At 40.0% G+C, this 22639-nt stretch overlaps 2 protein-coding genes across 3 annotated transcripts in view; one reads left to right on the top strand and one right to left on the bottom strand.

The window, feature by feature from the left end:
- Window positions 1-16761, top strand: part of obscna (obscurin, cytoskeletal calmodulin and titin-interacting RhoGEF a) — a 43912-nt gene extending 27151 nt beyond the window's left edge. Inside the window, exons 52-82 of the mRNA XM_068319288.1 lie at window positions 374-538; window positions 2503-2658; window positions 2880-3057; window positions 3331-3444; window positions 3633-3800; window positions 4208-4310; window positions 4398-4527; window positions 4621-4726; window positions 6060-6168; window positions 6308-6441; window positions 6521-6633; window positions 7215-7383; window positions 7616-7703; window positions 7782-7982; window positions 8095-8155; window positions 8239-8316; window positions 8402-8574; window positions 8741-8767; window positions 8841-8993; window positions 9764-9809; window positions 9914-9991; window positions 10147-11872; window positions 11962-12090; window positions 12211-12333; window positions 12900-13067; window positions 13284-13395; window positions 13574-13813; window positions 14059-14288; window positions 14585-14681; window positions 14995-15144; window positions 16021-16761. Of these exons, the coding sequence (XP_068175389.1) occupies window positions 374-538; window positions 2503-2658; window positions 2880-3057; window positions 3331-3444; window positions 3633-3800; window positions 4208-4310; window positions 4398-4527; window positions 4621-4726; window positions 6060-6168; window positions 6308-6441; window positions 6521-6633; window positions 7215-7383; window positions 7616-7703; window positions 7782-7982; window positions 8095-8155; window positions 8239-8316; window positions 8402-8574; window positions 8741-8767; window positions 8841-8993; window positions 9764-9809; window positions 9914-9991; window positions 10147-11872; window positions 11962-12090; window positions 12211-12333; window positions 12900-13067; window positions 13284-13395; window positions 13574-13813; window positions 14059-14288; window positions 14585-14681; window positions 14995-15144; window positions 16021-16201 (5706 nt within the window). The 3' untranslated portion in view covers window positions 16202-16761. The remainder of the gene's footprint in view (window positions 1-373; window positions 539-2502; window positions 2659-2879; window positions 3058-3330; window positions 3445-3632; window positions 3801-4207; window positions 4311-4397; window positions 4528-4620; window positions 4727-6059; window positions 6169-6307; window positions 6442-6520; window positions 6634-7214; window positions 7384-7615; window positions 7704-7781; window positions 7983-8094; window positions 8156-8238; window positions 8317-8401; window positions 8575-8740; window positions 8768-8840; window positions 8994-9763; window positions 9810-9913; window positions 9992-10146; window positions 11873-11961; window positions 12091-12210; window positions 12334-12899; window positions 13068-13283; window positions 13396-13573; window positions 13814-14058; window positions 14289-14584; window positions 14682-14994; window positions 15145-16020) is intronic.
- Window positions 16762-21896, bottom strand: guk1b (guanylate kinase 1b). Of its 2 annotated transcripts, XM_068319289.1 has the most exons (9): window positions 21757-21896; window positions 20573-20686; window positions 20385-20426; window positions 19997-20122; window positions 18807-18903; window positions 18065-18203; window positions 17670-17754; window positions 17510-17595; window positions 16762-17369 (listed from the first exon to the last, which is right to left on the bottom strand). In XM_068319289.1, the coding sequence occupies exons 2-9, from the start codon at window positions 20682-20684 to the stop codon at window positions 17337-17339; spliced, it is 720 nt and encodes a 239-aa protein (XP_068175390.1). In that variant the 5' UTR covers window positions 20685-20686; window positions 21757-21896; the 3' UTR covers window positions 16762-17336. The 2 variants fall into 2 exon arrangements, with proteins under 2 accessions (XP_068175390.1, XP_068175391.1); XM_068319290.1 differs by lacking the exon at window positions 19997-20122.
- Between the last annotated feature and the right edge of the window lie 743 nt (window positions 21897-22639).

Here is a 22639-nt window from a genome sequence, read left to right as displayed (position 1 = left end):
GCTTTTGAAAGTTTCATCAGTAACATTGGTTTGATTGGAACAATAGTATTATGAAATGTATTATTTAAAGGCTAAATGATATGTTAAGCTATTTTCTTATATCCCAAAAGAATAATTGCATGATGTGTATATATATATATATATATATATATATATATATATATATATATATATATATATATATATATATATATATATATATATATATATATTGATTGATTGATTGATTGATTGATTGATTGATTGATTTATTTATTTATTTATTTATATTTATATGTTGGATTTTCTTTAGAATTATTTAAAATGGTTCTGCCATTCAATGTTATTTTATTTCAGTTGACATCTCGTGTTTAAATTAAACTTTTACATGCAGGAGTTATTAAAGAATAAAGCAAAAAGTGGCCAGAACTGCTGTTTTTTGGAGGAGGCCTTCTCCATGGTGTCCTGTCTGCCTTGGAGGTCTGACAACCTGCACCAAGTATCACTCATTGAGAACTATCCAGCTCATTTAACCACGCTGGGTGAACCAGTGCGACAGGTATATTCAGATGACATCTTGTCTAAACGATAAATTCTGTGTCTGGTTGAAGCAATGTATTGTATTGATTGTTCATCATACGGGTTTACCACTGCAAAACAGCCTCAATCAGTTCATGTAAGATAATGCAGAACAGTATCGATTTTAAACTTTTACCCATTGGTATACCATTGTGCACATTGGTCTGGTAAGGGCAAGAACTTTTTTAGTCCATCACACTTTTGTGGTTGCGGAAATTTGATTGTCCAATTTTCTAACAAAGGTCTGCTCTGAAATTAATCTGGGTATTTTTCCTGCTTTTAAAAATGCACATTTTTCAGGTGATGCACGTGCTGGTGCATCTACAATGAATCATCACTGGTATCATTCAAATCCAGACATACAATGTTATGAGATGAACACCTTTACAGATATTGTCCCTTGTAGACCATTCTTCTTTTCCTTTCGGCTTCTCCCTTCAGGGGTTGCCACAGTGAATCAATTGCCTCCATCTAACCCTGTCTTCTGCATCCTCTTCTCTCACACCAACTACCTTCATGTTCTCTTTCACTACATCCATAAACCTCCTCTTTGGAATTCCCCTAGCCCTCTCCTGGCAGTTCAAAACTCAGCATCCTTCTACCAATATATTCACTATCTCTCCTCTGGACATGTCCAAACCATCTCAGTCTGGCCTCTCTGACTTTATCTCCAAAACCTCTAACATGTGCTGTCCCTCTGATGTACTCATTCCTGATCCTATCCTTCCTGGTCACTCCCAGAGAGAACCTCAGCATCTTCATCTCTGCTACCTCCAGCTCTGTCTCCTGTCTTTTCCTCAGTGACACTGTCTCTAGGCCAAACAACATCGCTGGTCTCACCACAGTTTTGTACACCTTTCCTTTCATTTTAGCTGAAACTCTTCTACCACCCATCACACCTGACACTTTCCTCCACCCGTTCCGTCCTGCCTGTACACGCTTCTTCACCTCTTTTCCTCACTCTCCATTGCTCTGGACTGTTGACCCTAAGTACTTAAAATCCTCCACCTTCTTGATCTCTTCTCCCTGTAACCTCACTCTTCCACTTGGGTCCCTCTCATTCACACACATGTACTCTGTCTTACTGCGGCTAACCTTCATTCCTCTCCTTTCCAGGACAAACCTCCACCTCTCTAGCTTCTCCTCCACCTGTTCCCTGCTCTCACTGCAGATCACAATGTCATCTGTAAACATCTTATTCCATGGAGATTGCTGTCTAACCTCGTCTGTCAGCCTGTCCATCACCATAGCGAACAAGAAGAGGCTATGGTGATGGACAGGCTGACAGACGAGGTTAGACAGGAAACTCCATGGACTCCATGTCCCTTGTAGACTATATTGTCTTTTAAATCTTGCAGACTTTGAGCTTTCTGACAGATTTCTTCATTGTGTGTGATATATACTGCAGGATTAGATGTGTTCATGTGGTAATTCCATTGCAGGAACTATTATATAACATTTGATACAATGCAAAAAAGCTATCAATTTAAATTTGATAGGACAGAGAAAATTCTGATGTGTTTATTTTCTAGACAGCTCTGAATGAGTTGTGGATTAATCAGATGGATGCATCACTACAAACTATTTCACTGTGTGAACCTGGATCAAGGAGGTTCTGGGTTTGATTCCTTCATGTGTGTGGGTTCTCTCTGGGTTCTCCAGGTTCCTCTCACCTCCAATAATATGCATTTTAAGTGAATTGGTCACTGTCTGTCGGTGTGAGTGTGAATATGTGTGTTTGTTTGTTGTTGATGTGGCACCGTGATGACCTGACATCTCATCCAGAGTGTTACCATGACTTTAACCCAACCCTGGGTTAAAGTAAATCTGCCTATATTACTCACATGATTATCAGCCTTGAACAGACACATGATTGGTTAAGAACACATGAAGTCACACTTGTTCCTCATGCTGTGTTATTGTCCCCTGGCGTCTTCTCTTCAGGGAGTCTTCACAGTTTGGGAAGAAACTCCAGAAGTTACTACAACATCCAGAGAACATCAAAGACAAGTCTTCCTGTTTAAGGAATGTATTGTTCTGTGTAAACTGAAGAGAGACACTAGCAGCAGCGACACCTACGTTTTCAAAAACAAAATGAAGGTATGACGTGTGAATTACTGCTGTATTAATATAATTTTTAAAAAATGTTTATTATTCTTATTGTTGTTGTATTATTAATTAAAAAAATAACCATTTCATTGCACATTTGGACAATCTGATGACTACTTCCATACTTCAGAATCCGCTCATAGCTGTCTCTTGAACTGTGAACTCCTCATCTCACTGACCCGTTGTTTCTCTCACCTTTACAATCAACTCAGCTGAATGATGTGGAAGTAAAGGAGACTGTGGATGGAGATGAAAAGTCCTGGGGCTTGTGGCATGAGCATAGGGGCTCATTGCGGAGGTACACACTGCAGGGTCGCTCCTCCCTGGTTAAACTCTCCTGGCTCAAAGACCTAAAGGAGCAACAACAACGTTCCAGCCTGCCATCAAGCAGTAAATTTTTCATTCAAAGACAATATTACACTGTTGGAGAATCTCCTTGTTTGTTTTCAGTTAGCTATCTCCATTCTTAAAATCCCAATGTCAGTTAAAGGCATGCGTTAAATTCTGAGTCCTCTAGCTGTCTTGGTGGTCTCTTACCCAGAGATTCTCTCATATTTTTGAATGATTGATGATCAGGCATCTTTCATGACATAGATGTAGCTAACAAGTTTATTCCTACAATTATTGAGTGATTTCTATATCTGTGTTTGTGTCCGTCAACAGGCACACCAGTGTTTGAGTCACTGCTGTCTGACTGCACAACAAAAATAGGACATGCAATCAAACTGACCTGTAAAGTAACTGGATTACCACAACCAGGCATCAGCTGGCTCAAAGGTTAGGAGTGTCTTGCACAAATATATGAATAGAGTACGAACAATATTGGTCCATAATGCTACATATTGCAAAAAGCAATGTTTCACTTTGTCTATCTTTAATTTTCGGGGGGAAATTTGCATGTAATGGATTATATGAATTGGTTACTATGATGGATTAGCAGTAAAAATCTGACGTACACCTTTTAGATGGCCTTCCCTTAGAAGATGACCCCCACCATATCATCACAGCAGACCGGTCTGGCACCTGCAGCCTTGTTCTGGACAGTCTCACTGCAGAGGACTCTGGGCAGTATGCTTGCTATGCTAGCAACTTTATGGGCGGTGCTGGTACTTTGGCTACGGTTGTGGTACAGGGTAAGTCTATGGATTCATCCTAAGTGGTAAGCCACTTTATGCCATAACAGGCAAATGTTTGTGCGGCATCTGCACAGAGGAGCTGCATACTACAACCCTGATTATGATTATCAGTCAAACACTACTGCAATATGAGTTTTTACCCCCCTGCTTTCCTGTTTTTCTGCTTTCTAAGGAAGTTTTGTAATTGTTGCATTTACAGAAATGAGTTTATTTGTGAAAGGAAACTTTTACTGCTTTAACTAGTTATACTGATAATAGTGGTACTACAACTATCAGTGAAACAAATAGTAACGAAGACAAACAACTATCATGATTGTCTTTGTTACTATTTGTTTCACCACCTCTTGCAATCTATTTATAATTGAAGACTATAATTATATTCATGTTTTCCTCCATCACTTTAGCGCCACCCAGATTTGTGTCCCGGCTTGAGAGTGCTTGTCTGATAGAAGGAGAAGATATACAGTTCACCTGCTCCACACTCACCACTCCTTTACCACGAATCAGGTCCAGTAAATCAGAGAAAATTTAGTTGTTATGGGATTTTCTTTGTTGGTTTTGTGTATTTGAGAGATACTTCTTTGGGTTTGAAAGGTGGTTGAAAGATGGCAAAGAGCTGACTGACCAGCAGAAATACTCCATCCATAATGATGCTCGGAGTGGGATCATGTGTCTGACAGTCTTCAGTGCAACAGAGACAGATATTGGACAGTATGAGTGTGAGGTACAAACTCTCTTATATAAAATCCACTTTGTCAAGATTGTCATTATTTGTGACATCAGAGATGTAGTTCATCAGGTATTGTCTTTTGTTTAGCTTTGGAATGAGTTTGGCTGTGTCAAGTGCAAAGCTGGACTATGTCCCGCCTATGTACCACCGGCTGACATTGAGACCGACCAACCGCAGGACTTGCCTCCTAAAGGTAGGAATGCCAGACCTACTGGAGGTGAATATCTTCCTCACAAGATGGAAGCCAACAACAGCATTTTCCTGTGGACGTCCCACAATCCATTAGTTGAGAGATGAAGCACATGCCATCACCCAGTTTCACTGCAGTGCACCGCCATTCTGATCCTGTCATCCATTCTGCATCACATCATCTATGAACAACACTCTGCATCATATCCACTTCAGCCACTACCATTCATCCATTCTATTCAGATGATGGCAATTTGGCCTCTTACTGACATTTTCCCATTTCACACATGTTCACATTATAAATTTTGTACGTTATTGGCTTTAACAATCCCTTAACTCATTGTACATACAGTATGTATCCAATTAAGCTTTACACTTTTGACTTACAATGTAATTCATTTATTTTTCATATGTATATATTGATTAATAATCAATACCAAAGCAAAAAAAGAGTCACATTTCACACTGATCAATAACTACTTTCTAAGAACCATCTCTCGCCATAACCCAAAAGCATTGCATAGCAATCATTCAACATAGATCCCATGTTGCACTCATCGACATCCTTACCCATGAAATGACATCAATATATTAATCTTATGGAATGATTTTTGTGTTTTCATCAATGTTTTTCCACTTTCTGCAAAGGGATGAATTTCTTCCGATATACAGACACGATCCAGAAGATGCCCGTAGTGATAGTAGGCACTATTATTTCTCTGCTATAGTCATTAGTAATTAAATATTCCTATGTAGTTGTCATTTCTGTCAACAATGTCAGCAATAGCCGTATGATGGAGTAGAATAGAACTCACAAATTCATCAGGATTACTAGATGTAGGTGGAAATGTGAAGGATATCCTTTAAATGGTCTATAAAATTGTTTGTCTACATTTTTTCTATGTATTTGTTACCAGTTCATCCTGTTTGCCCTTCCATTGTCTCTAACCTTTCTCCACCTTCCCTTTACGAGTCCTAAAGCAGGAGGTTCCTCACATGGACCATTCCATGTAAGTCATCATTGTCATGATAACACACAACATTCCCTTGTCTCCTCTTGCCAATGCATGCCCAGCTAACTCTCCATTGCTACGAATACAAGATGGTCATGTGCTGGCCAGGTGTTCCTTTTACCCCATGCTGGAGTGGGCATGTGCCCATTTCCTGTTTGGTTAGTGGGGTTAGATCCTCAGGACCTCAGGTAAGAAATGTATTATTACTGCACCATGAATGTAAGGTAATGTACGTTTTCATTTTTATTTTTCCAAAGATTCAGGTAAGACAATAATCTAAAATAGTCCATACATTCCTACTGAGTGACACTGTGTACTCCGTAGATGCAGACTCAGAGGGCTGGTCCACTGCCTTTGTGAAGAAATGGTTACAGACTGATTTCAGCACCTCCTCTATTGCTAATATTCTTTTTCCACCTGGAAACTCCAAACAGTAAGTTTGGTGTCACCAGCAGCTGCTGTAAAAAAAAACTGTTATCATCTGAATTCATGAAGATGCTTAGTGGTAAATAAAAACATAATTACTATTATTTGATAATCCTCCATTCATTTAATCGTATTCACACCCCCAGAGCTGAATGTGGTACAGAAGAAGCTATTCCTTCTTCACCATCCATGGCTCAGCTGCAGCAAGAGCCTCCCTGTTACCTGGAGGATGAAGAGGAAGAGCTCTACATGACAGAGTCAATGCAGGAAATTATGAATGGTATTCTTCTCTCTTAAAGATAGTAGTGAGACGCCTTTCTAAATTGTATGATTAGTAACTGATCAGATCCTCTGTTCAGCTCCTCCCTCCATTCAGGTACCTACAGAGGACATTTGTGTAGAACCGGGCCAGCCGGCTACATTTACTGCCATCATCACAGGAAGACCTACTCCTGAGATAAAATGGCACAAGGTAAGAGTTCTGTAAATCAGAATCAGAATCAGTTTTAATTGTCATTGTTTGTTAAAAAACAGACAAGGAATTTGAATCACTGAAGCCTTGGTCATAAACTTTCGTTATGGTGGAAATAATCACAAACGAAGCACCTATATTGATGAAAATCTATAACAATACTTCTGCCTCACACTGAGAAGGTCAGGGGTTCAAACCCGATCATTTCCAACATGGCCTTTCTGTGAAGAGTTTGCATGTTCTCTCTGTGTCTGAATGGGTTTCCTCCGGGTTCTCCGTTTTCCCCCCATTATCAGGAAAAACATGCATCTAGGGAATATAAGGTCATGTTGGACTGTAGTGGCGGCGCGCCTGGGGTGCAGCGGCTCTGGAGCAACTATCCATCTGGCCTTGAAATTTCATTGTACCATCCCTGTGTGTGTATAATGACAAATAAAGAAACTTTGACTTTTGAATTATTTTTTTTTACGGTGCTTTTTTTTAAGTTTATTTCTTTCTCTTAAAATGTGGAATAGTTTATAGATTGTCCAGAATTTGTAGACTCAGTAGTTCTGTGTATTAAGTCTCTTCTGTGATTGAAGGATGGAGAGGAGCTTTCAGCCAATGAGAATGTGAAGATTGTGCAGCAGGGTGCCAGATGTTCATTGACCATAGTGTGCCCAGAGGGTGAGGACAGCGGCGTCTACACGTGCTTTGCTTACAATGACTCTGGTCATGCTTCATGTCAGGCTCAGCTCACAATAGAGGAAGGTGAGACATTGCCTACTGTGTATTATTATTTTATCAGTTGATCCACATTAAGGGTACTTACCACCATAGCTTTGTTGTAAAGCATGTCAATTATTATTATTATTATTATTATTATTATTATTATTATTATTATTGACAATAATAATAATAATTATAATTATAATAATAATATATTGATTATTGATTGCTTTAAGTAGTGTGTGTTTTACTCACAGAGTTGTCTTTGCTTCAGGCCTACTGGAGTATCAGGAGAGAGAGGTGGACCTGGGGAGGAGAAGAAAGTTATTCTCAGTTTATGATGTGCATGAGGAAATTGGAAGGTGAGCCCATGCTTCATCCCAATGTAGTTCAACCTCCCCATGAATCCAGATGATCCTTACCATCTCTTTGTGTTGTAGGGGGACCTTTGGAGTAGTCAAGCGTGTAGTCCACAGACGGACAGGCGAAGTGTTTGCTGCAAAGTTCCTACCTCTGCGGAGCAGCGTGCGGACCAGGGCCTTTCAGGAGAGGGACTTGTTATCTCGTCTGGCTCATCCCAGAGTGGCCTGTTTGCTGGACTTCTTTTGCACCAGGCGAACTCTGGTGCTGATCACAGAGATGTATCTTTTTTTTGCTGGATGCTACGATATGACCACAACTTTTACCCCACAGCGATTTCAGTTTGTTTGATTCAATATTTATTCAGTTAGCGTTCTTTAACATCAACTCTAGGTGCTGTTCTCATGGGTTGCTGGACCATTTATTTCTGAAAGGATCAGTCTCAGAGAAAGAGGTTCAGATATTCATGTGTTACCAACAAAGTCTGCTGCAAATATTATGAATGTTTCTTTAATAATATTCTGAATGTTATTTTAGGTCCAGTCATACATTCAGCAGATCCTTGAAGGGGTCGGTCACATTCACAGCATGAACATTTTGCATCTCGATATTAAAGTAAGATTTCCCGTTAACAATATATTATCGATACGTATAATTTTCTCATAGTTCTTAACTCCATATTTATTTTCACTTTCTTTAGCCTGATAACATCCTCATGGTGTATCCACCCAGAGATGAAATCAAGATCTGTGACTTTGGCTTCTGCCAAGAAATGGACACATCCAGACATCAGTACAGTTTGATCGGTACACCAGAGTTTGTTGCACCTGAGATTGTTCACCTAGAGCCAGTCACTTTTTCCACTGACATTTGGTAAGTGGAATTATTCATTTTGGGTAGACTTGAAGCAAACAGTTCTTGCAAATATATATTTTGTATATTATTAAACTTTAATCTATGAAAAAAAATAAAACAATCTGCAAAAATTAATGTACAATTACAAACAGAATTGTATTAATAGATTTTTTGTCTCTGTCAGGTCTGTAGGTGTTATCACCTATATATGGTATGTGAAATCAAAATCTCCAATGTACTTTTAAAAAAATGTTGTTCCTAACAGTTTTTCTTTAATTTGACAGTCTCGTGTGCCGATGCCCTTTTGCGGGTGAGACCGATCGAGCTACCCTGCTGAGGGTCGGAGAGGGAACCCTGAACTGGGACTCACCTGATGTAACATGCAGGAGCCAGGAGGCCCAAAACTTTCTCCATGTGCTTCTTCAGCCAGATCCAGAGTAGGCAACCTTGTTTTTATTAGTGCTGTTCATTAGACTGTTCCTTTACTTGCATACTAATTACTTACTTATTTACTTACGTCACTTACGTTCCAAATTTCAAAGTTATCGAATGTATTACATTCGATAACTCATTGTATTACAGTTGCACAAACATTCACTTTTCTTGTGAAAAATCAGTATCCACTACAGTGTCACTTAAATAGAATCATGATATCCATGATGTTATTATTTAGTTGGTTTGCACTTTTCAAGGAGTTTTGTCAAATCGATTCTGAGCAGCAGCAAAATGAAGTTGAGTGTCTGAGTCTCAACACTGTTGAGACTGGTGGCTGATGGAGCTGATGAAGGTGGTGGATCTGTGAAGACTGTGTGGTGATTGGAAGGTGGATTGGTCTGCCTAACAGCTAAATTAATTACTGATTACCAAAGAAGGAGTGTCACTGTGATATTGGCAACATTTATTTATTTATTTTTTATAATTTGGTATACTTTAATAATCCCCGAAGGGAAATTAGAAGCCAGATAAAACCAGATGATGAGATAAGTGCAATCTCAATTGGCTGTCAAAAACACTGACCCCATAAAAATTGAGTTGGAACATGCATGAGTTGTGAATGACAGGATGGTATCAGAAATAAACTATAGTCTGAGTATGCACGGAAAGTCTTCCTGCAGTAGCACCTCTTTCACAATGGCTAATTGAATATTGAAAACCATGACATGTAACACACAACACGACTGACCACTCTCAACTTCCCATTGCATAGGAATCGACCAACTGCCTTTGAGTGCTTGAGCCACAATTGGTTCCAGGTGAGATAAATCACAATGCCATAGGTATTTTAATAAAACTCAGCTTTTGAAAAAACTGTGACTCAGGCACACATTTAATCACACAAATGTTCCTAACTGCTCAGGATGAACATGCAGAAGAGGACGTTGATGAAATAAACACAAAGAGTTTGAAAGTCTTCATCTCAAAAAGTAAATGGCAGGTGAGTGACTTGTCCCACAGTGATGAAGCTACTCCTTTAAGAGGAAAATGAAGCCAAATGGTTCCTGTTCATGTTGATCATCTTGAATTTCAGTGTAAATACAAGACAAAGACATTATGTTTCTTCATCATTATATTTCCAATCTGTCCCCCCAGCGTTCTTTGACTTGTATTGGGTCAGTTCTCACATTGAGGCCCATACCGGAGCTGCTGGATGCTCCTCTCAGAGAAACTGCTGTGACCGTACCGCGTGAGCCACAGGAACACAGCAGCTCCTCTCTGAGCAGTGGCTCCTCATCTGAGTACGATGAAGCTGATTCTTGGGAGTTTTTTCAACACTGCAGCCAGACTGAGGAGGACGAAGAAACAGAGGAGGACCATGACCCTTTAATGGAGAGAGCTCAGATCCCAGAACCTTTTACCAAGCTCCTTCTAGCTGTAGATGAGAGAGAAGAAGATGAAGCAACATTAGGGGATGAAGAGGATGAGGAGATAGAAGGAAGGAGAAGTTTGATAGAGCGGAGTACAAGCAGGCAGTCGGCTGTATCGTCAGATTTATCATACCAAGGCACACCTCAGATTGAGCGTAAATTCAGCAAAGACAGTAGTCCATCTCTCTGCTTATCTGATGGAGATGAGGGTTCAGGGAGTGAAGGAAGTCGTATCCCTCGTGGAACTTTAATCCGAAGCACCTTCTACAGCACCTCCCAGCAGCTTTCACCTATGTCTGCTAGACACATGACATTAAGAGACAAATTTCAAGCCAAAAAGCAGGAGAGAGGCCGCAAACCACTCCGGAGAAGCTTTTCAGGACGTCTGAATGAGCCTCTTATCGAATACGTGGAGGATGAGACAGAAACAAATCGTGGCCAGAGACGAGCGTCCATTCAGCAAACAATGCAGAAGTCCTGTTCATTGGACAGCGGTGTTGGGCTTGCCCACACTAACATACCCCCTCACAGGAGGAGCAGGTCTCTTGATGAGTACTCACGACGATCTCCCAGTTCGCCCAAACACACAAAGTCAAGTGAAGAAGAAAGCTCTCAAAGTCTGAAGGAAGAATTCACAGATGATGAAGTAGCAGGGAGAAACCTGTTGGCCATTCCAAACCCTCAAAGACCCACAAGAAGAAGATGCTTTACCGCTCCAGCACAAGAGACTCACATGCTGGGGGGAACATCTGCTGACAGACTGAGCCCCAGGTTAGATGCGGAGCAGACCGAGGGTGACACCTTTGAGGGTTCTCAGGGTTCTCTGGCTGAGTCATCTATTTTGGAGCAAGGTGGCTCTGAGTCTTCGAGTAGGCTTGGCTCCTATGAGGAGCTAAGTCATGGTCATCTCAGAGGGTATAGATCTGGAGAGAGTGAAGGATATGATGAACAGGGGGCACCTCTGATTTCCCAATCTCCATGCTCATTCCAAGAAGTTAAACCCAGAGACTCATTTCCTCAAGCACCTCCACGGAACCGGACCCGCTCCAACCCCAACTTGTCTACAAACAGTAGAAGTCAGCTGGGCACCCCGCTAACAGCAAGCTCCAGTCCTAGCCTCTCTCCTCTCCAGGCTCCAGAGAGACCTCCCAGGGCCAGGAACAAGAAGGAGGGCTATGGACTCCAAAGGCATGCATCTGCTCCAGCCCTCGAAGCCCAGACACCAACAGGAAAGTCACCTAAGCTGGGACTGCTAAAGATATTTCGCAGGCAGTCCTGGACTGGACATTCATACTCTCATCTGGATGACACAGAGTTAGGACCCACACTAGGAGAAATCATGAAGCCAGATACCCCTAAAATGTCTCTAAGGAAGAAAATGAGAGCTTCAGCCTCCAGCCTGACCAAACTTTTTTCCAGGTCTTCTAGTAAGGAAGATGTGAGCAAAGGAGGTAGGCATGTCCAATTCTGTACTTTAAAACCCAACAAAAAATGTCTGGTGGCATCTTTTTATTTTCTTTTGGTATTGTTTGGCATACAGGGCCAATAGTCAAGGGATCAGGTCCCATCCCACCTGAAAGGGGCCATAAGACTGGTCTTGAGAGCCCCAAAAACAGGACCTCCAAACTCCTGCCATCGTTCAAAATATCTGCATTCAAGAGGACGAAGGGTGATGACTCAAACTACATTCTGTTTACATATTTGTGGTTTAAATTACGATGAATTCCTGTTCTAATAATTTTGTTATGCTTTTGACTGTGTGTTTTTTTTTCTTCTGTATCATTTCCAGATCTACCAGTACGTCCCAGTAAGGCTGACGTGCTCCAGTTAGATGGAGGAGGAGTCTTGCTGGTCTGGAGACCAATCCAGTCTAGTGACTCCATCACCTACTGTGTGCAGTATTGTACAGATGGTGAGGACTCAGGAATGATCCAGCAGTATAGAAATAGGGTTAGGGTTGGAGTGGTGGTCTGTGTTAAAATAAATACTTCAATGGATTAATCTTTACTTTGATATTTATACTTTGATATTTATATAAAATGTTCTGTTTTGAGGAATACAGTATGAATTTCAGCTTTTGTATTTTTTTAAAAATTTTGTACCAAAAAGCCTTTTTGTATTACACCAGTCACCAACAAAAATCTCATCTGGCATATATATAGCTCATGTTTAGTGCATCAGATATTTATCAATCAATCAAAAGTTTAGGTCATAGTTTTAGTGCATTGACTTCAGAGGACCTTTCAAATACTACTCCTCTAATTTTAGACTATCTTCCGTTTTACCCACAACTGTCTTGCTATCTGGACACAATTTATTTTAGATTGTTTACTGACCAATAAGACTTCAATCAAGACCATTTTTTTATTAAAGTACTTTGAAACTGGCCTCAATATTTTCTCACCTATCCTTTGTAATATCAGTAACATGTAAATACTGTAGATTTCACAATATTTCATGTACGGTTCATGTCCTCAGGTGGGGAATGGACAGTCCTGTCAGAAGAGGTGACCGACAGCTGCTATGTGGTGAAGGATTTGCCCAGAGGAGCTTCTTACGTTTTCAGAGTGGGCTGCATCACCAAGACTGGAGCAGGACCTTTCAGCGATGCTTCAGCACCTGTCGTCATGGCTACTCATCTTGAGGGCAAGAGCAGTACTCTCCCACATGTTTCCCTTTTAGATATTTTCATCGAAGACCAGTTTTTTTCATATTTGGGCAACATTTCCCCACTGGTTCATTATTATGATTAACATATTTACAGCAATAATAGACCCTGTGATATACATCTGGTGTGAATGTCCAGACAGGAACTGCATGGAGGGTTATAGTGTTTTCACCTGTTCCTACTCTGTTTTACAGAGACTCACATTCCTCTCATCCAGACTGCATCACTGGGGTCAAAGGGACAGATCACCAGACCAGATCAACAGAGTACACATAAAAGCTACAATTTTCTTGCAGAAATAAACAGGTGCAATTTTTAAGTTGAACCTGCAATTTCTACACTAATATCAGAACTCTGGTACTTCGTCAGTGTCACGGTGGAGTGGAGCCACTTTCTGCATTCACTAGAACTGTTGATTCTCCTTAGTGCTATAAATTACTGCCTGTCAGTGCAACTTTTCATGTTTTATCTCTTTGTATGCCAGGGGTCGTTTTAGTGTGATAACCATGTGCAGGGACTCTGAGACCAGCCAAGTGTTTGCTGCTAAGATTACCCCTTACAAAGGAGAACAGAGGCAGCTGGTGCTGAGAGAATACCAGCTGCTGAAGAGGCTCCATCACTCCCACCTGGTGCAGCTGTACACTGCCTACATCACCCCCTGCTACATGGTGTTAGTGGAAGAGCTCTGTCCCGGCAAAGAGCTGCTCTACAGTCTGGCAGCAAGGTGAAGGAATGCTTGGAAAACATGGAACATTGACCTTTTTTGTATGGATTAATTTTTTTTGAAACTGCAGGTATTATTTATAGAAAAATATTCTATCCAAGACCTTTGTGTCTTATTTTTTATTTTATTTTATTTTTTGCCAGGCTGTCTGATAATATTAGACAGATCTGCCTGTCAAAGATATGATTTTAGAGCAAGCCAGGTAGCCATCAAGTAAAAGAATCTGCCTGTTTTGTGCTTGTTAGAGATCTTTATGCAGAGACTCATGTGGCAGAGCTGCTGGTCCAGATTCTGAGTGCAGTCGACTACCTTCACGGCCGACGAGTCATCCACCTGGACCTGAAGTCTGACAACATGCTGGTGGACGACTGCAACCACTTGAAGATTGTTGACTTGGGCTCAGCTCAGTCCTTCACTCCTGGTCAGCCTCTCAGCATAGAGCACATCCATGGGCTGTCAGAGAGTAAAGGTACTGGTGAGTTTTAAAAGATTGTTCTCTTAGTCTCCTGATATATTAAACCAGACTGCTGACAACAATGTACGCAGTCTTTACAGGAGGATGGATTGGTAGCTGCTTAACGTCCTTCATAATTACTGATAGTAGCTACAGTGACTTTACAAACCACAAAACTACTTTACAATCACTTGCTTTATTATTCATATTTGCTCTGAGTCCTCCTCCTAATTCAGAGAATTAAACATTTAAGTTTCTGTGCTTTTACCAGTGACATCACAGCTCTACAACAACTACCTCATGTTTCTGTTTTCTAGTTTACATCGTACTTCCAAAAGCTCCAGAAATCCTGGAAGGTCAAGGTGTCGGGCCTGAAACTGACATTTGGGCTATAGGCGTTCTCTCCTTCATCATGTAAGTGCAGTGGTGTAGGTGGAATAGCTGCGTATAACTTTTGTTTTTAAGGAAGTATTCAACCATGTTTCCTGGATTAAAGTGTTTCTTTTTAAGTGACATTTAATGATAAATGTCAAATTTAATTCTATGCCATGTGGTGGTTCTATGATACTACATAGCTACTATAGTCGATATTTGACGTGTATCAATCAGCACGACAGTAAACTTACAGTTAACCCTGCTACTGACTGAGCTACTTAAGAAGTATATGCTATTCTTGTGTTGGTTTATGTTTTTGTGTAATATATGCATTCATTACTAACTTGACCAGGTTGAGTGCTGACAGCCCATTCCATCCAGAACACGGCTGGGATCAAGACAAAAACATTAGGAAAGGGAAGATCCAGTTTGGACACTGTTACCCTGGTCTTTCGGAGGGAGCATTGAACTTCATGAAGAACAGCCTCAACAACAAATCCTGGTTAGTTACTACTTAACTAGTTGATTACTGGTTAGTTTGTTATTAGTATCAGCAGCAGTATCAGCGGTAGTAGCATCAGTAGTAGTACCGGTAGTTGTATGAACAGTAGTACAGTAGTACCTTGAAATACAAGTTTCATTGTTCCCTGACTGAGATCATAAGTCAAACATTTCCCCATTTAAAATATCTAATATCATTTTAATCCATTCCAGGCTTGTAAATAAGCCCCAAACCCTTTTAATTATTTAAAAATACAAAACATTTTTTTAACCAGTACACATACATAATTTGCCTGTGTATAATTAATTATATATAAGTTAAGTATGAATGATAAAGATCAATGATAAAGTATGAAACACACTCTATCATTGAGAACATGCTCCAGTCTCAGTTACTGTTCAATCAATCAATCAATCAATCAATCAATCAATCAAGTTTTATTTATAAAACGCTTAATCATGGCAGCAGACATTTCAAAGTGCTTTAACAGATCCAACAGAACCCTCCAGAGCAAGCATAAGCCACAGCGGTGGGGAAAAACTCCCTCATTGAGGAAGAAACTCCAGGCAGGACCCAGACTGTTTTGGGCCACCACCCTCCGACACGTGGGAAAGAACGAGCTCCGGTCTCAGCTGATCTTGTATCTGTCCTCCAACTAGCGGTGGTGTCCTGAAGCACGGCCCGTATGTCATAAACACTTGTACTGTATGTTAAGTAGCTCGTATCTCAAGGTACTACTGTAGTAGTAGTAATAGTAGTAGTAATGGTAGTAATAATATGAACAGTACTAGTAGAAGAGTAGAGGAGTCTAAGCCTTCTGAAAATAAATGGTTGTATTCTCATTCTTGTCATGTATTTACTCACCCGTGACTATAGGGGGCGACCTTCTGCAGCCGAGTGTCTCCAGAACCCGTGGCTACGCTCCCATCGTGCTCCACACAAAGGCCGGCACTCCAAAGTGTGTTTCTCAACAGACAAGCTTAAAGATTACCTCAAGCAGAAGGAGGAGAAGCGAGACCAGGTCCGCACCAAACTGCAGGGTCCCTTCTTCCAGTGAGGACTGCGGTCGTCTCTCTCACCAACTTATTCTAACCAGACAAATGTTTCCTGCTTGATTCTTCTGGCTGAGCTGGAGCCAGATCGGATTTCTAAAATTCTTTGTGTCCTCTGATTTTGAAAATGTGATATGTCTTAATGAGATTTCAGAATGTTTCAATGTGTATTCATCCATTAGCTTGTACATGTGAGTGTCCTGAATTTTTTTGGTGTTTTTTATGGAAATAATATAATCAGGGATCTGGTTTAGTCTAAGCAATAAGAGCATTAGTGCAACCTATGAGTGCATAACCGTTTTATTATTAGAAAACACAACTGCTGTTTTGCGCACAAGTTGGCGAAACATGTTTTCTGTGATATTTTTACTCAAATAGAAAACATTTATATAATTTTTTTTCTGAGTGAAATATTTTGAAACATACATGTTTAACCTAAGTGACAATCTATAATGTGAAATCAATCGAAGTTATAGTTTTCTTTTTGGATGGTTCTAAGTTTCATTATTCTTCAATATTACGAGTTTGAAAATGAAATATGAATTAAATATTGTGATTATCCTCATGTTCTTTATGCATTTTATTTGTATCCAAACACACCAACACACATACATTGTTTTGAATGTCATACATGCAGTGATTTTGATAATAATCAAATAATATGCAATACAAAAATGTATATTTAAATAACATCAATCATAAATGCAGGTCAACGTTTTCACTTAACTGTAAGATAATTGCTAACTACTGCTAACCAAACAACAGACAGTGCAACTATTTGTTTTCTGTGCTACATGTGGACTGCTGATGCTGCTGGTACTGGACTAGTATCATACTGTGGGTTATGAAGACCAAATTCTGCAGATCATTTGGCAAGTGTACCAATTGGTTTTCTTTCTATTGTTCCAGACATGTTATTTTCATACCTTTATTGCAACCATTGATTTGGCTGACAAACACAAGAGCCCCTTCAATCCTTCAATTCCATATTCATGTTTCTCTTTTCTGTTTGATCGTCATCGAGTATGAAACCTCCGACCACATGACAGAGGGTATTAGAAAAACCTGTGTGTGTTTGAATGGGTCCCATGTGTCGTTCTTCTGTCCCTGAGCAGACACATTTGAGTTACTGTTGACTTCTTATGATTTTGCTTCTTGAACTTTTTGGATTTCCTGTATAAAAAAGAGGGATAGTTTCACATTTTTGTGTGTTCTAAATTGTCTTACGCAGAGCATTTTAAATAATAAAAGATTGATGCAACAGCTGCCAAGCACCATTAGCCAAGAGAGAGCAATGCTAGAGTTTTACTCACATCGTTCAGGATGTCTTTGAGCTCTTCGTAGGCCCTTTCTAAGTCATCGTTGATGATAACTACATCAAAAACTCCAGGCTCCTTACCTAAGAAATACAACTGAATCAGATGAAGTGTTAAATTCTGCATCATGTCCGAGTAGACCTGCAGAGAAACTCACTGAGCTCCATGTCAATACGAGCTGCCTCCAGGCGCTTCTGTAAACTCTCCTCTGTTTCCGTCTGCCTGTCCCTCAGACGTTTTTCCTGCGGGACAATAAAACATGGAGCCATTTCAGTGCAACCCTGCAAGTTTCACAGCGTGCTATTTGTTTTTCTGTTTTTCCTCACATTATTTCCTTCTTATCTTTTCGTCTTTACCTGGATTTTTCCACAACAACAAATCTTGATGTCAATTAAAAATGACTTTCAAAGTACAAAGAGGAAGCAAATATAAGTCATAAATTAGTCAAAGATATATAGTTGAAAGACTAATTTGGACATGAATATAACTTATTTAATAAAATAACCTGAAAAGCATGTTATATCACATCAATGTTTCGACTTTGATTTTTACCAGGATCTCCATGGAGGGAGGCTGGATAGAGATAAAGATGGGGTTCAGGTCAGTCTCTTTTATCCTCTTCACTCCCTGGATGTCCACGTCTAAGATGCAGATTAGGTTCTTGGCTTGCACATCTTCTACAGCAGCTTTGCTGGAGAACGGATGGATTGTTGTGTTATTGAATTACAGGAAACCTTTTCCAACAGCCAGGTTCACTCATCAGCGTATGCATAGGTTTGACACTGGCCACTTTTGGTATTCAGAGTACAACTGTTATGTTGTGCTTGTCACGTACGATGACCTAGAGGTTTGTCAGGGCAACTGGAGCAGCTCAGTCTCTAACCCGGTGAGCGTGTGTTTATCTTCACAATAAGGGCACCAGATTACACATGAGGTGCTAAGCCACAGCACTGCTCTTTTTGACATAATAGGGTTAAAGCGCCATCTGTGACCGGACCGTTATACAGTCTATCCTCTTAATGCCTGGGGGTTTTCTCTTATATATACAGCAACAGTATTTATTTAATGACAGAAGCTTAACGTAGCTCTGACAGTAATATCAGTGACAAAGGCTTTTTGTGTATTCACTCATCTAAATAACGTTTACACTTGAAGATCGTTCAGGAAGGTGATGTTCAAGCACAGTTGCCTAAATAATTATTGAACATGGTGAACATCTTGATATTAGATGTGTCTAAAAAAAATAGAAAATTCAGTGACTATGCATTTAAATCATTTATCAGTCAATATTCACCTTGTTCCATACATGTTGCCGGAAAACTCAGCATTCTCAATGAAGTCTCCTTTGTCGATTCCCTCCTGCATGGCCTCCTTGGTTGAAAAGTGGTAGTCTACAAGATATAACAATAATAATGAATCAAGCTTTGCCATGAAAAAAAAAACATGGATGAGATGACAATAATGTGGTGAAAGATGACCTCAGTTTCATCACGAGAACAGGGAAATAAAAGAAAATCCTAGAAAATCCTAGTTTTGTATGATGTTCTCTGAACTAAATTTGAAACTAAGCGCTAAAATCAGAAGAAAACATTAATTTTATAAGTCCTTTATAAGTGTGCAAGATGATGACATAGTTTTATCAAATATGTTAAATATTCCAATAACTGTTGGAGAGAAAATTAGATCAGATCCACACTGCAGGTCTTTATCTTCACAACATCAAAAACCTCTGTGCATATAAAAAAAACAGCCTAAGAAACAAACACTTGACTGTGTCCTGTCACTAATGGGCACTACGATAGCACACAATCATTAGCATGACAACATCAACATGTTCACACTGAAGAAAGGGATGTACTGCAGAGACTAGGGAATGCCTCTGCTGGAACCAGATGGATAATAAGCCTGAAAACTAGGCAGCGGACGGCACAGAGAAAAAACTTGGAATGCTTCTGTGCAGGATTGAAATCTGGTTTTGACCCAAAGGGAGCAAAATCCTCTACTGTGGTTGGTAATGGTTAATGCAAATAAATTATAGGTGTCCAATACTGTCAATAGCAAATTAGAAGAAAAGAGTTTTATCAGATGACAGAATTTCCAACAGTGGTTCCTAGGATAGAAAGTGTTTTGATGAATCATGACCAATCAGAAAAAAAGTAATAAACTGGAATCTTACTTCATCATAATTTGTTAATCTTTGTTTTTCAGCCACAGGAGGAAACAAAACTTATTTTCTGGTCACTAAACTTCAAAGGACTGGAAATGGGAATCACCGACGAGGCATAACAGGGGGCTATTTTCAAAAGGGTTTTACTCCAAAGTGTCAACTGTCCGATTCTGATTCCTTAGTTTTAGTTTTTCTGGTTTGGTTTGTCACATGACCAGTTGGTACTACAGTAATTCACTGAAAGCGTGCAGGGAGGATGAAAGTAACCCCCATCCCTCTGCCTTAAAAACTGTGATCAGGAATCACACTGATGTCACCTTTATCTGCGGTTTCTGATTCGTTTGGGCACGAAAATGAGGTGGACATTTCTAAGTCCTCAGAGGAGAAGACGTCTGCTACGGGCAGTAAAGTAGCCCCCAGAAGCATGGGGAGCATGTTCAACCCTATGGAGAGAGCAAAAAAGGCACAGAAAGAAATTTATCCCTTTTATGTCAAGGGAGCTATACAAGGGGACAGAATTTGTGCAGCTCACTTGGGAGTAAGAAGTGCTGTTGGATCATTATATACTGCGCAGGACAGGAGGAGAGGGAACTTGGTACAGATGCAAGAGATAACCAGTGTGATGCGAAGACATCAAGCACCCACTTGTAACACAACATAGAGAATTCAAGGCTCCCAAACTGATTTGAGCCAGAACTACTGTACCTTTGCCGTCTTCCTCTCCTGGTCGAGGGTTTCTTGTCGTGTCTGTACAGAGGAAACGTTTATTATCATCACCGTTCAAAAAACTCAGTATTAAAACATTTACTGATATGTGGCACATAATCTGATAGCACTGTTTCATTTATTTCTTTTACAAAGCAAACCATTTATAACTATGCACACAAACATACGTGAAACACTAAATCCAAAGACGCCCTCGTGTTCCTTCATCAGCCTCTTCAGCAGGGTGCTCTTCCCGGCCCCAGAGGGGCCACTCAGAACCACGGGCCTCGGTCCTGACATTGCTGTGAGACAGACAGATGGAGGAGAGGAGGGTTCGGGTTTGTAAAGCAGATTAAAATCTTTTCTGCTACTGTTGAATAATCTTAATTTGACATTCTGTTTCAAAAGTGGTTTGGAATTCATGATTTTTGACCTTAGACTGAGAATTTTAAACTCCTCTTTTACGTCCGTTGTGACTGCACTGATGGAGTGCACTAGCTATCCCATTAACTGGTATAATATGAAGCAGGGCTAATCCGTTTAGCTTCTCTTAACCAACTACACTGTCATAAAGAAACATACCTACAGGCGCATCGAGGGTTAAAAACAGACCACTGTGCTTACATTATTATATTTCTAATCTTCACTAATAATTAATAGACACTTAGGAAATTATCCTTCCCATTCCCTAAATTAAAATATTGAAGCATGTCCATGACCTAATTGCTGACTCGTCAGACAGCGAGAGGCCCGGGGTTAATGTTAAGATGGCTGGTAATGAAGTCATGACGGGTCAGTCAGCAGGATTAATTGGATCTGGCCCAGGTGGCACCAAGGCTCTAGAATAGGTGACCCGTTTACCTGCTGCGCTAAAAGAGGATGACGTGTCAGGGACACTTTTGAAATCAATCCATTTAGATTTCAAATGAAGGTAATTACTTCATAATAGAGCCAAAAGAATTCCAGTCTTTCCCTTCAACACACTGGGTAGCAAAAAAAAAAATTGGCTTCACTTCCTGTTTAGAATGAGACATTACTAACATTTTCATTTCAACATTTTTTTTCTCAAACCTTTTGACTTTACCTGTTGATTTCTTTTCATAAAAGTGTTCTGTTGCGAATTATTAATTACCTAAAGGTCCCAAATGATTATTTTAGGCAATTCACTGTTCAGAAAACAAGTACTGTACATATTATAAGTGTGTAGTATAACGGATGTACTTTTAGGACTACACTGCAGCTAAAATTAGTTTTTCTTACTGCACCATTCAGTCAAACAGTCAAATAAGTGACCGAATGTTTAATTTATTAAAGCTGATAAATCATGATATAAAGAAAAAACAAAGTAGAATGTCCAGACGTCTCCCCTTACCTTCTGTCTGTACGCTCTGAGTGATAGAACCGTTCACCAGCAGGAGATTCCTCACCCAGGCCTCTTAATGATCTGGCTCCAATGAGTGTGTGTTGTCAGAGGGATTCAGTAGAGCAGCTCATTGTCAACATGAATTACCACCACTTCCCTTCAGCTCCATGACCGTGTGTGTGTTTGACCAAACACACACACGCACGCACGCACGCACGCACGCACGCACGCACGCACGCACACACACACACACACACACACACACACACACAGTGTGTTTGTAACTACACAGCACCATGTGGGCAGAGTAGAAAACTTATAATCACTGTTGAATGATTATAATATACTGCTTCGTAGGAGAAGACAGGTTAAGGAGATGAATACTCATTTCTACTTGTAATTCTAGTATTTGCTTGTGCAATTTTTTAAAAAAAAACAAAACAAAAAAAAACAACAAGTATAGGTATACAAGTACAAAAACTGTCTGGAAGCACTGCTTTATTTATCCTGGATGGTTTCACTTTGCTCTTTCATTTAAGTACCACATTCATACATAAACCTGGAAGAAGCATTCTAAAGCCATATTGAGTTAAGTAACGTTTTTAGAGTAATTGGAGGTCAAATTTTGTCCTTTTCTTTCAATAATGTCTCTGCAGTCACATTTTGACAAATGGGTGAAATTCAACGTGTAAAAACAAAATGAAAAAAATGAGTGCTTTTGAATTCTCACATTATCCTGCTATTAATTGCCATGGAATTGTGGTATTTTCCTTTTCCATGAGTTTTGACCTTGTATGGGCCTAAGTGGTCTTGTGTTCCCGACATGGTGAAAGCCCAGAATAGAAAGGTTTAGTGTTCCTCTACTCCGGATGAGCTGCGATGGACTGTGCGT

Source organism: Antennarius striatus, chromosome 7 (genome assembly GCF_040054535.1).
Source record: "Antennarius striatus isolate MH-2024 chromosome 7, ASM4005453v1, whole genome shotgun sequence".
NCBI classification, from domain to species: domain Eukaryota; kingdom Metazoa; phylum Chordata; class Actinopteri; order Lophiiformes; family Antennariidae; genus Antennarius; species Antennarius striatus.
Note: the sequence above shows the minus strand (reverse complement) of the source record. Positions and strands in the feature narration are given on the sequence as shown.

Bases quoted from the DNA above. Each gene is read 5' to 3' on its own strand.
- guk1b (XM_068319289.1), bottom strand. From the start codon at position 20,684: ATGTCAGGACCGAGGCCCGTGGTTCTGAGTGGCCCCTCTGGGGCCGGG. The intron at 18,204-18,806 runs GTGAATATTGAC...TCCGTTCTCCAG, and splicing joins GGCAACATGTATGGAACAAG to CAAAGCTGCTGTAGAAGATG. The intron at 17,755-18,064 runs GTAAAAATCAAA...ATTGTCCCGCAG, and splicing joins CTCCCTCCATGGAGATCCTG to GAAAAACGTCTGAGGGACAG.